The 13922-nt window shown below is 36.0% G+C and overlaps 1 protein-coding gene across 1 annotated transcript in view; it reads right to left on the bottom strand.

Moving 5' to 3' along the window:
• ttc17 (tetratricopeptide repeat domain 17) overlaps positions 1 to 13922 on the bottom strand; it is a 30417-nt gene that overhangs the window by 14282 nt on the left and 2213 nt on the right. The window contains exons 6-10 of the mRNA XM_079865094.1: positions 11740 to 11849; positions 11457 to 11604; positions 11112 to 11251; positions 9376 to 9536; positions 9038 to 9150 (exon numbers count right to left, since the gene is read on the bottom strand). Coding sequence (XP_079721220.1) covers positions 9038 to 9150; positions 9376 to 9536; positions 11112 to 11251; positions 11457 to 11604; positions 11740 to 11849 — 672 coding nt within the window. The remainder of the gene's footprint in view (positions 1 to 9037; positions 9151 to 9375; positions 9537 to 11111; positions 11252 to 11456; positions 11605 to 11739; positions 11850 to 13922) is intronic.

The raw sequence follows: 13922 nt of genomic DNA on the forward strand, positions 1-13922 counted from the left end.
TTCCCTCAATACTTCAGGATTCCCCTGCTGGACATAACGCTTAACGTAGCATAATGGACTAATTACAGTGATATAAAAGACCAAATTCGCAGGCAAACAGATGGACTCAGAATAACGCGCAAACTTAATGCTGAGCGTTTCCCAGTGATAGACTGGCATTAAGTTGCCTTGACGTTGGACATTCGCACATTTAGGGACCGTCTCTAAAGTGTATACGACATTGGTAGGCTATACATGATTCTAACTTTGATAGTATTTGAACAGAATGACTTACAGTCATAAAACCAACTGTAAAGTGTTCATTTAGTGTCAGGCATAATGCGCACCCTTTGGATTTTGATATTTCTTCAAATAAATGAAAGTTTGCTATTGAAGTTAGAAACGTGTATGCCAATGTTGTATGCAACTTTAGAGACGGTCCCCAAATGTGCGAATGTCCAATGTCAAGCCAATTTTACATTTATTAGGCTACATTTAGTCATTTAGTAGACGCTTTTATCCAAAGCGATTTACAGTTAAACTAACAATAGGAGGACAACAATATGCAAGTGCTATGACTCTTCCCAGTTTAAGCTAATCCAATAGCCTACACGTAGGCATAGCCTACTATACTATACTATACATATATATATATATATATATATATATATATATATATATATATATATATATATATATATATATATATATATATATATATATGAGAGAGAGAGAGAGAGAGAGAGAGAGAGAGAGAGAGAGAGAGAATAGAAGAGAAGAGAAAATAAAGTGTTTGTATTATTTGAACAAGTGTTGATTTTATGCCAGTATATCACGAAACGCTCAGCATGAAACTTTGTGCGTTAAGTTCATATTCTGAGACCATCTGCTTGCCTGTATATAGTAGCCAACAGCCTACTTCCCCAATAAGGTGCGAGTTTGGTCTTTCATATCACTGTATTAGTCCATAAAGCTAAGCATTTTGTCCCGACGGAAGGGGAATCCTTGAGGTATTGAGGGAAACCGATTATAATCCTGTTCATGGTAGAGAAAGCTGAACATGTAGGCTACACAGGGAAAGTAACAATGAAGTTATTGAATGAAACAAACACAGTTTTTGTATCTTTATCATCTTTTCCGCATATATACTGACACAGATAATCATTTTCATTTTATGAATGAATGGCTTGTTCTAACTGTTGCTGGTCTTCGTCAACAACACGCGCTTTTGCACCCCCTGCTGGTGAGGTCGACTAACAGCAGATGGAGAGTATGCTCGGCAATCTACTGCTTTTCCTGCAGTTCCTGGATGTCAATGTTGAATTTACTGTCGAATTTGAACTACTGAATTTGTGGAAGCGAATTTGCAAAGCGAAATAAAATGGACCGAAAATTGCCTGTTGAATATTATAGGTTGTATTTTTAAACGGTTTGAATATTTTGGAAGTGAAATATGAAAGGTGAATATGGATTATTGAATTTTTCATAATGAAAATGTGTTTGAAATGTTTTTAATTGAAATATCCACAGCTTAAAAGGTCCCATATTATGCCCCTTTTCAAAAGATGTAAAATAAGTCTCTGATGTCCCCAGAGTGTGTATGTGAAGTTTTAGCTCAAAATACCCAACAGATCATTTTTTACAGCATGTTTAAATTGTAATTTTTTGGGGCTCAGAAAAACGCGCTGTTTTAGTGTGTGCCCTTTAAATGCAAATAAGCTGCTGCTGCACGGCACAGGGGGCGGAGCTTCACGAGCTCTCGCTCAGTCTCTCAGGACAATTTCATCTCATGGAATGATGATAATATCAGAAACTCTCAGTAACGGTGTTCATTTCGAGTCGGACAATAATGCCTACAGAGTCAGAGTGCTGTATGGAGATGGAACAGGTATAGTTTAGTTTAATTACGGTTATAACATAATTTGTCATCTGCTTGTATGTATCCACTAGGGCTGTCAACTTTAGTCGTTTAGTCGACTAATCGGTCGATGCCGTCTTGGTCGACTGACATTCTCATTGGTCGACCAGTTGCATTTTTTTTTTTTTTTTTTTTCATCAATAAAGAAATTTTCATTGATTTACTCCTTGATATTTATTCCTTTATAAGCAGTTATATATTACTGTATTCTAAATATAATTAGCCTATGTTTTATCCCCAACTTTAAATGCTTTAATTTAGGCTATTTTGTAACAGCGCCACAGTTTAGCGCACCACGTAGAACACTCGTAGGCTGCACTGCTGCTACTTGCGCTCAGTAAGGAATAGGTAGTAATCTCTATGTGTCTGTCTGTCCGTTTGCATTTTGATTAAAACAAAGATGGCCGAACTGCCGGTGCCAGGGTGTAACGCTTGACAAACAAAAGCTTAAACTTGAAGACTGACTACTGCTTGTGGACTCAGATAAAGTGTATTACGTTCTGAACTTTCAAGTTATCATTTAAAGAAAAAAAGAAGAAAAAAAAGAGTGCCTAAATATGCCAAGACCAAATCAAAGACGAGGCGAGTTGTTGGATATTGTGCCAGCAAACCAAACCTGCCGGGAGGGAACGGGCGATGGTAACGCCGATAATACTTCAGAAATACTGAAGGAACTCAAATTATTTCGAACTGAAACGGCTGAAATTTTTGGTGTGCTGAGGAAGGAGGTGAGCGAAATTAAACTGAACTTTGAAGAATTGAAAACAAGGGTGAATGACGCCGAACAGAGGATTGCGGACAATGAGGATCGTAACATGGATCTGACTAAGGTGCTGTTTCATTTGATGTGTAAACAAAAGTACCTTGAGGAGAAGTGTGAGGGCCTGGAAGGCCGTTCACGGAGAAATAATTTAAGAATTTACTCTGTACCGGAGAAAACAGAAGGAAGTAATATGATTGAGTTTATAGAAAAGCTTATTCGTGAGCAGCTTAATATCCGGGAAGAGATTTACATTGAAAGGGCGCATCGCGCCGCAGCAACAGGTGTCTCCACGGGACGTGCCACGGACTTCACCAGATCAATCATCGTATGTTTCCGTAGTTTTAAGGAGAAACAACGAGTGCTATATGCTGCATGGTCTCTAAAGGACATTCGGATCAAGGATCAACGGATATATTTTGATGAGGATTACACCACCGATGTTTTTAAGGAGCGCGCAAAATACAGGAGTGCAAGGAAACAACTCCAGGAGAGGAAAATCAAGTCTCGCATTCTTTACCCCGCAAAACTCATGCTGTTTCTGCAGGATGGAAAGACTAAAATTTTTGAAAACCCTCTAAAAGCAGCTGAGGGATTAAAGGACTTTGGCGTAACGATGGAAGTTCCAAGAAAAGAGCCGGATTGGGACTCAGCGCTGCGGGCTGTAGGATGGCAGTCCCCCCGCAGTAGGAGCAAACATGCTCCTGCTGGGGAAATAACAACCAGCGTTGAATCTCTTCGACTTTCCTTGGTCAGTTATGAAAACGAAAAGACACATAATGAATAAGGTATGTGGAGATTACATTGTGGCAAGCGCTAATTTGTATAAATGAGTGCAATGTCCGCAGTGTGTGAACATATCCCTACACAAGCTGAAAATTCAGAAGGATGTGTCTATGACTATGATGAACTGGACTCGGAGTCAAATTTATTTCCAAACATAAATTATACATGTAAATATTACACAGACGCAGAATTTACTAGTAATATAGAAACGGCTGGTTCATTTTCTCTTATTCATTTGAATTGTAGAAGCCTGTATTCAAATTTTGGTAAAATACATGATTATTTGAACACATTACAAAATAAATTTACTGTTATAGCTTTGTCTGAGACTTGGTTAACGGATGAGAAAGGTGTGGAATTTCATTTTGAGGGTTATGAATTATTTTTTGTTAATCGGATTAATAAGAGAGGAGGCGGGGTTGCTCTATATGTTAGTAGTGATCTGAAATGCAAAACAATTGAGTGTATGACTACTGCAACAGAAGATTTAATGGAATGTTTAACTGTTGAGATCGAAATGAAGAAACAGAGGAATATTGTTGTCACATGCATATATAGAACTCCAGGATCTAGTATTACAGCATTTAATAACAAGCTGGAGCAATTATTATTTGGGTTGAATGAAAATAAAGTGTCTATAATTTGTGGGGATTTCAATATAAATGTTTTGAATGTGTCAAATCATACTAGTAGTTTAGATTTTCTAGATTTAATGTACAGTAGAGGCCTTTATCCTACTATTACTAAGCCTAGCCGAATAACTTCCAGTTGTGCCACGTTAATTGATAATATTTTTGTAAATATATTTGAAAAAACGGTCAAAAGTGGTCTTTTGATAAATGATACAACGGATCATTTACCGATATTTGTAACTCACTTCTGTGAAGTAAAAACAAATAAAGAAAAGTATAGTAAAGTTATTAGGTTAAGAACTGAGGAAAGATTAAATAGATTTAGGGATGATCTAATGAAAGAACACTGGGACAATGTTTATAGTACAAATAATGTAAATAAGGCATATGAATTATTTTTGAAAAAGTATTTATGGTTATATAATAATAATTGCCCAATAAAAATATTGAATGATAAAGCAAGAAATAATAATAAACCTTGGTTAACGAAAGGTATATTGAAATCGTGTAAAAAGAAGAATAAGCTTTATCGGGATTTTGTAAAATATCGGACGGTAAATGCAGAAAATAAATATAAAGCTTACAAAAATAAGTTGACTACTATAATGAGACGTGCAAAGAAAGATTATTATATAAACTTGTTGATGGAAAACAAAAGTAATATCAAAAATATGTGGAAAGTCTTAAGGGAGGTTATAGGCAGTAAAATGAATTATAGTCAGCCATTATATTTAATGAATGAACAGAATGTCGAGATACGTGGTGAAAAAATGGCTGATGAATTTAATTCATTTTTTGTTAATGTTGGTCCAAATCTTGCCAAAACTATACCATTACATAATAAAAGCTGGATAGGTGAAAGCAGAGTCATGCAATCCATTTTTTTTGACGAAGTTAGTGAGAGTGAAATTATTTCCACTGTCTCTAAATTAAAAAGTAAAAATTCATGTGATAGTGATGGCTTAGATATGTATATTGTCAAAGAAACTCTACGTTGCATTATTAGACCATTAAAATATATAATTAATTTGTCTTTTAATACAGGTTTTTTTCCAGATAAAATGAAGGTGGCTAAAATAATTCCTTGTTTTAAAACTGGTGATAGGCACAGTCTTACAAATTATAGGCCTATATCTTTGCTTTCCCAATTTTCAAAAATTCTGGAGAAGCTTTTTGTTAAAAAATTTGATTATTTTCTTGAAAAACATTCTTTGATAAACGATAATCAGTTTGGGTTTCGTAGCACCCGCTCAACAGCTATGGCTTTGATGAAAATCACAGAGGACATTACTACAGAATTGGAGAATAAAAATCACACAGTTGGAGTTTTTATTGACCTTAAAAAGGCCTTTGACACTCTCGATCATGGAATTTTGATATCTAAATTACAGACATATGGAATTAGAGGTGTAGTATTAAATTGGATTATTAGTTATTTAGAAAATAGACAACAATATGTAGAGTATTTAGACCATGAATCTAAGTTGGAAACAATACAGTGTGGAGTCCCTCAAGGCTCTGTGTTGGGGCCTAAATTATTTATTTTATACATTAATGATCTCTGTGATGAATCAAAGATTTTACGTTTTGTTCTTTTTGCGGACGATACAAATTTTTTTGTATCGGGGAAGAACTTAAAAATTTTAATCAAAACTATTGAACAAGAATTGGTCCTACTTCAGAAATGGTTTAACAAAAATAAACTGTCGTTAAATTTAAGTAAAACTAAATTTATGTTGTTTACAAATCAAAAATGTCCTGATAATGTTTGTTTGATTCTAAATGGAATAACTATTGAGAGAGTGTCAGAATTGAGGTTTTTAGGAGTACTCATTGATGAAAAATTTAAATGGAAATCACACATAGCCTACGTAAGAAATAAAATGTGTAAAAATATTGCTGTTTTGAGTAAAGTAAAGTTTATGTTAAATTATAAAGCAATGAGAATCCTTTATTGTTCCTTTATTTTGCCCTATTTGATGTATTGTTTGGAGGTATGGGGTAATTCATATTTTACTAATTTAATGCCCTTATTTATTTTGCAAAAAAGGGCAATAAGGATAATTAATGGAGTTGCTCCAAGAGAACATACTACAGGACTGTTTCTGAGGTCAGGACTACTTAAATTGAAGGACTTGGTTTCTTTACAAACTTTATTAGTTGTTCATAAAGCAAAACATTGCTTGTTACCACATGGACTGCAAACCCTTTTTACTGAAAATAGTGAGACAAGTAGAAGAAATAATGATTTTAAACAACCTTTTGCTGGAAATACCCTCAAACAAATGTGTGTTTCAGTTTCTGGTGTGAAAAGATGGAATTGTCTAGAGAATGATTTAAAATGTTGTTCAAATATAGTTCGATTTAAATATAAGTATAAAGAGAAGATACTTAACTTGTATAAAGATGATGGTGAAAATTCTTAAAACTATAATATGAATGATCATGGTCTCGTCATTGTCTTTGATGCCAGAGTTGTCATTATTGCATTATTGTTGTTTTTGTTTGTTTAGTGTTGTGTAAGCAGAATTAATATAAAAAAATAAAAAAAAATTGTTAAGGAAAATTGTTAAAAATGAAAGTAGATTACATCTGGTCTGCGTTATTTTTCATTTATTTTTTTATTTTTTTTGTCGCTGTTATTTATTTATGTATTTTCTTTCATGTCGGTTAGGCCATCTAATTTGTAACTTTCTTATTATAAGAATGGGGTAGGAGTTTATAAGATTTTTTTTTCTTCATCCTACTCCTGTTCTTCTTGTCATGGAATGTATTTTTGTTGCGTTTGTGTGGATTGTTGTTGTGGCATTTCGTGTTGCATTACCATGAAAAGAGAATAAATAAATGAAATGAAATGAAATTATTTCGAGAACCGTTCATCCAATCGACTTCACAAGGGAGTGCAGTGTCGCATTTGGTGCAATATAGACAGACACGCGAGACACGACACGTTCAGAATTAATAGTAAACTACAGAACAGCGCGAGCGGGAAGTGGCGCACCTCACGCGAGCAGGGCTTATATTCTCCGAAAACGGACACTGCACTAGTGATATAAAACGCACACAGTCTGTTAACTTAAGCAATACTTAAGGTATTCTAATATTTTTCTGACTAACAAATTACTGACACAGTAAATGGTAGATTTAAATAAAGAAAAACGAAATTTAAATAAAGAAAAACTAAATTTAAATAAAGAAAAAACGAAATTTAAATACAGAAAAACGAAATTGAAATAAAGAAAAAACGAAATTGAAATAAAGAAAAAACGAATTTTAAATACAGAAAAACGAAATTGAAATAAAGAAAAAACAAAATTGAAATAAAGAAAAACGAAATTTAAATAAAGAAAAACGAAATTAAGTTAGCCTAAATTAAAAACGAGATTAATTTAAATTTATAATAACGGGTAAAAAGTCTAATACATTTTGTTTCTATTATTCTATTTTCCACAATGTCAAAGCAACAGCAGCAATACAAGCTCAGGCATGCACTTCGGTCCATACAAACTCCGCTGTTCTGCGCTCTAGCCAGAGAACACTCCCGTTGTTAGAACACTCAGTCGCTTCTATTTCTAGCATGCACGCGTTTTCTGCGTGGCTCGAGCCGCGCCTGAGACGCGTGTCTCACACAGGCAGTGTGCAAACTCCAACCTGTTAACATGGGAGCCGAAATAAAAACAGACACGCCATGCAGCTGAAACTCTCACGCCAGCAGCCAGTGTGTCGCCGGCCTTATTCAAGCGCGAATGAGAACCGTTTCGCAGGGGATCCCAGGTGTCAATAAAAATAAAAATAAAAAAATAAATAAAAAAAAAACGTTTTTTCGTTGTTGTTTTATAAATGCTCTATGACAATTGTTTAATAAATGTTCAATCAAAATGCAAAACATCGCGTCTTTTTTAAAATTATTTTTTTTTTAGTCGACTAATCGTTGTGCAGGACAGGACTTTGGTCGACTAAGCATTTCTTTGGTTGACTACAGCCCTAGTATCCACTATTAATAGCCTACAAGTCTGCTGTTTCGGACCAGGTCCGAATGATGATCAAACATATGCTGATGAGTTTAATAAAGTTTATTGTACATCACACAAAATATGAAGCGTCAGTTTTACTTCAGAAAGTCACCGTAAGAGCTGAGTAAACACAGTAAGTTATAAGAAGTGCGCAAGTACATAAACGAATTTCGGTAGAGTTGAGGGAGCATTTTCTTTAAAAACAAAATAATTCCACCTCGTCTTCAGCGACTGCCTCAGATTTCGGGAGTAAATAGAGAGAGCTATGTGGATTAATACATCCAGCCACACAACACCTACAACGCTTGGGAGACATTCTCGTCAGTGCAGCAATGCTCGCTGTGAACTCGATCAGGGCGGGTCTATGTTGAAACGGCAGTGTCTGTCAACACTCGTGGGCGGGGCCTGTGCTTAGTGACGTCACTAAAACAGCATTCTGAAAACAGGTCGTTGGGAGACACTGCTGATGATTTATGGGGATTAATAAAAAAGGAGTGAGTGGATTTTTATCACTATTGGGTGGTTGTGTACATACACTGCAGTGCCAACTGCCAACACACATTTATGTCCAAACAGCATGCAAAAGTGAATTTTGCATAATACGGGACCTTTAAATATTCAACCATGTTGAATTTCAGACCATAAAAATGCAAGCCCTAAAAATACAATGCATTAAAATGCAAGCATGGTTAATGCAATGCCTATTTTTTTCAAGTAGTGCAATTCAACAGGCTTTTTTATTTCAAAAACATTTGACATTATTTTACTTCCATATTCGTTTCAGCTAATCAGACACCAAAAAGGTTGAGAACCACTGCTATAGACAGCTGTGCAGTGGTGATGTTTAAGAGTAAAAAAACTGCTTAATATTTAGTCTCTATTAAAGTCCATGTGATCCGGAAGTTGCAACCAACATTACATCAGTATTGTGACATGTTTTCAGTCTCACCTGTATGTAGTGGACATTTTCAAACACTTCTCCACGGTGATACCGTACAGGCAAGTCAAAAGGGCAGTGCAGAGTGAACTTCTGCTGGCCCATATGACACATTTGGTGATTTCCTGAAACAAACAAAAAAAATCACATGCCTCTTATGCACATTCATGTGAGCAACAAGGAGAGACAATAAACCTGGCGTCAACAAGATCTGGCAGGCTTGCGAAACTTGTTTATCCAGTATATTGCACAATCTTATATAGGACCTTGAGTTTGTGGTTCTATGTAACAGACACTGTATGAATGGAACTGAAAGGTGAAGATATGCAGTCTAAAACATGCCGTCTAACCGAGTTGTGCTTCTTTAGCCATCTGGGTCTCGTGGATGATGTTTCTCAGAATTTGCTCCTCCTGAATGAGCTTGTGCTTTTCCAGCATCTCCTGCTGCCGCAGGTAATGATCATGTTGCTTCTGGTACTCCTTCAGTTCATTCAGGGTGCGTTGCAAAGACCTACACAAACAGTGAAAGAAGATGTGTGTTCATTTCACACTTGCATAGTGTGTTTTTTTAGCACAAACTCAAATTCATTTGTGCCCCCTTCCTTGTCATCAACATGAAATCAATTATAAGTTCCTTATTATCACTCCAAATGTTGAAATTCGAATGTAAGAAATGCAGAACAGTAGTCATTTTAGTCCGTTTATTTGTTGTAACTGACAGAAACAGAAACAAGAATATTGTGTCAATATTGACAAAATATTTACAACCGAATATGTTGTTCTTAGTTTGTAAGACAACGTCTTCAAGAAACAAGTAACTTTATGCTCAATCATATGAATTAAGTGTTATTTGTATATATTTGTATGCTATTTGTATACATCATTTTTACATCATTATCTTTACTGCTTCGAAATACATGCTGTCATTGAAAACTAATCTTTTTACAGTTACTATACAAATAAAACAATATTACATAACACAACATCTACATAACCACAGTGAATAACTGCACATGGTGAATAAAGCAGTATGTACAAGCCTTACAAAGCATAAAACTGTATTCAGATTTCAGAAGAATCATTTTGACATTTGTAATACAAATGTTGAGGTGTCTCGTCCATCAGCAGATCTGATATCTGCTACTGTAATGAAAATGAACGTAACTTTTAATAAGTGGGGAAAATTCACTACTTTAAGCAAATTAAAGTTGGGAATTAAAGGTACAGTCTGTAAGAATGACCAAATTAAAAATATCGAAGATCATTGTTTCCCCCGCCCCCTCCTCCTCAGACTCGGTGCTCACGCGTGTTGCCAGTTTGAGGACACGCAACAGGAACGAGCGCAATTGACAATGAAAGCCGAGGAGACTTACACACTAAGTTGATGAGTTGATTTATCCGTGTTTTAATATGCTCTCGTTCATAGAGATTTTTAGATGGACACTGAGGCTTTTTAGGTTGGGCAGAATCTACAATCTCTGACCCAGTTTGTTTGCTGGCTGAAATACGCTGTGTTTCCTGCCAACTGGCATCCCGGGGTGTCGAAATACTACTGGGCGAACTGGCAGTGGGCGAGATCACACAGACCAAAACAAAAACAGACATTCCGACACGGAACGCACATTTCAAAGTAAAATAACTGGCTGTAGAAGTGTTTTTCAGAGAAACGAGTATGTGAACTTACATACAGCACTTTTAAACCATTTAAATGTTTAGGACATTTGCGTTGTAAGAATGTACAGGGAGTCTTCAGATTTAAAAGCGCTGATTCGTTAGGTAATGTTTTCTCATTAAAATCGGAGGATTTCTTTTTAATTCAATAGAATGTAAAGGAATACTGTGGAATACCAATACAGAAGCGCGGTGAATTCAATTTTCATGACGTCATGATCAATCCAGTCATTTATGTAGATCAGTGGTTTGAGACCTAGAGGTCACGGATCCCCTGTTGAACGGCTCTGCAATGATCCAGTGAGTGTATGGGGAGCCACTCATTAGCAGTAACAAGGCTACTTCATACTCTGAAGGTTTTACTAATGAGACTGCATAGAAAAAGAGTGACAGTCCATGAGAAAACAAATGTTACCGGTGTTGAGCCTCAAGCCGCTGCTCCAGCTTCTGCTGACACAGGACGGCATGTTTCCTCCTCAGGGCCTGTTCAAAGCCTGGCTGAGCCTGCAGGGCCTGCTCATAGCACAGCACCGAGTGATTATACTCCCCCAACATCTACCAGAGACACAGAAGGAAGGAGAGAGATGCAAAAGGAACTGAGTGTCATTTGATACAAAACAAGGAAATCAGATACTAAACCAAAACTGCCATTTCCTGTCCAGCAGAAAGTGTGAGCACAGAGGATTATGAGGAAGTTCAAAAACATTTTTAAAATGTATTTTCAAGAAGCCATCCCTCTTCTTCACAACGCTGCACTCACAGCGTAAATGTTGCCCAGGGTGTAATGGCTGGTTAGCAGATCGGTGGTGAGATCCAGAGCCGCATGGGCAAGGATGGCTGCGTCAGCTGAGAAGTGTGCTCTGTGAAGTACGTTCGCCATGTTGACGAGAGCGACGTCTTTGTGCTGCCTGCAAAAAAAAAAGTGGAAATAGATGAAAATTTATGCAAAACAAGATGACACAACTTGTGAAGTTCTTTGTGCAGGTGGCGAGAGACCAATTTCACTGTTGATGCTATGCACGCGATGTGTCATTTCCAGTTACCTTGGAGAAAAATGGAGGGCACGGACCACACAGTCCACAGTACGCCTGGGTTCATTCTTTATCCGCCAGTAGAAAGAGGCCAGGTTATAAAGCACCCATGAAGAGGAATTCTTGAAAAAGAAAAGAAAGACGGTCATCATTAATCTTCAGGGATGACAATTTCAGCTGACTTCTGCTGTTATCTGTGAAACTTTAAAGACTGCAATCATAGAGGAAAAACTAAACCATTGAGAAAAATGAAAGTTTCCACTAATGCATTTCAATAACTTCTCCAGTTATGAGTACATTTTCCTAGATTTACATTTGTATTTCAGGTACCAAAATTGTATTAATGTCTTCAATAAAGCAATAAATGGCCGATATTAAAATGATCTACTATTTTGTCTAAATAAATAAAACAAAATTAATCATTTCAAACACTAAAAGAGCATCACATCATTATAATTTACAGTATAAAAATGGGTATTCATTTTGAGATCTTTATTATTAGTTTTATTAAAGATGAACTTTATGAAAATTTAAGTTGGTTTAAATGTAAAAATAAGGGATATGAGAAATTGAGAATGCACAATTAAATATTAAAAATTAAAAAAAATTAAATATCCAATATTAACTAAAACCGATATAAATAAACAAAAAACCTTAATACTGTCCATTAAAAAGTATTGTACCGCTATTTAATCATTTTATGTGGTTGGAAGTGCGACTTTCTAATCACCGAAGCGCAAAGTAAAGCACTTTGTGTACCATAAGACCGGATGGTCGCAAGACCATTTTGAGTGGGTGTGTAGTCAAAGAAACAAAAACACACACAAAAAACATAATTCTAAATGTTTCACTGATGCAAGACTTTTATTTTAAAAGACGTGCGTGAAAGCTCTTGACTCTTCTGTCAGACGCAGTTTAAGTAAAGTGTGCCTGAGAAAAACGCGTTGTCCTGATTCAGTATCTGAGGTCAAATGAGATGTTGTCAGGCTATGTCATTGTCATTATTCTAATGTTATTTTCGTAACTTTCGTAACCACAGAAAAACTAACTTTCCTGTCCTGCTCACGGTGCGCAATCTTCAATTGGCGTGCTGTATATCACTTCACTATATATAAAGAGCGAATGAAATTACGAGCATGCAACGTGGTACTTACAAAATTACCAAAAAGTACCAATAAATTACATAACTGGTATGTTGTGTAAAGCTGGGAAAGATTTGCATGCAGGTATGATGTTCATTCTATTCATCAGGATTAGTGTCCATATGGTTCATAAACAGTTCATGTAAGTGTTGTGTATGTACCATGGTAACTGTATTTTCTGTAACCTTAACCAAAAATACTTTATTTTACATTTTTGTTATTTTCTATATTTTCAATGACTGTGGTGGCTAAGTAACTTTACATACTTACTAACACAACATAAACTAGTTTGTGACTGCTATTTAATAGCCTTACCTTATTATACTGTTTTTCTTTTTTATCAGTGTTAGTGATACTCTTACAATTTATGTGTATGTTAATTAAAGTGGGACGGTGTGTGTGTGAACCATTTTTGAGAAATACATGTTCTTGGTTTAAATTCCTAAAAATCTAGGTCGTAGCTTAATGACCATGGGAAATTCTGGGTCCCATGGCGAAACCAGTCGAGAACCACTGCCAAAAGAAACTATTAGCTTTGTCACAAAGGCTGCTTCCCTCATTCCCGCATATTGATGCTGCTTGCATCTTAAAGGGATAGTTCGGCCAAAAATGATATTTAACCCATGATTTACTCACCCTCAAGCCGTTCGAGATGCATATGTCAATCATTTTTCAGACAAACACATTTTCAGTTATTTTAGAAAATGTCTTAGATCTTTCAGTGGTTATAATGTGAAGCTATGGGGTCCACCTCCTTCAAGTCCCAAAATGTGCATGCATCCTTCACAAAAGTAATCCATCCGGCTCCAGGGGGAGAAACGAAGGCTTTCTGAGGGTAATCTGTGCGGTTTTGTCATAAAAATATACATATTTAAAACTTTATAAATGAAAATATCTTGCTTCCGGCAACGGTCGACGCGTGTTCACGGCAGATGGATGCCGGTGTATGACGTAGGACGTAGCGTTTGATTTAGCTGATCTAAGACATTTTCTAAAATAACTGAAAATAACTGGGGTGGTGTGGCGCAATGGATAAGACACATGCCTTTGGTG

Source organism: Squalius cephalus, assembly GCF_949319135.1.
Source record: "Squalius cephalus genome assembly, chromosome: 3".
In the NCBI taxonomy this organism is placed as follows: domain Eukaryota; kingdom Metazoa; phylum Chordata; class Actinopteri; order Cypriniformes; family Leuciscidae; genus Squalius; species Squalius cephalus.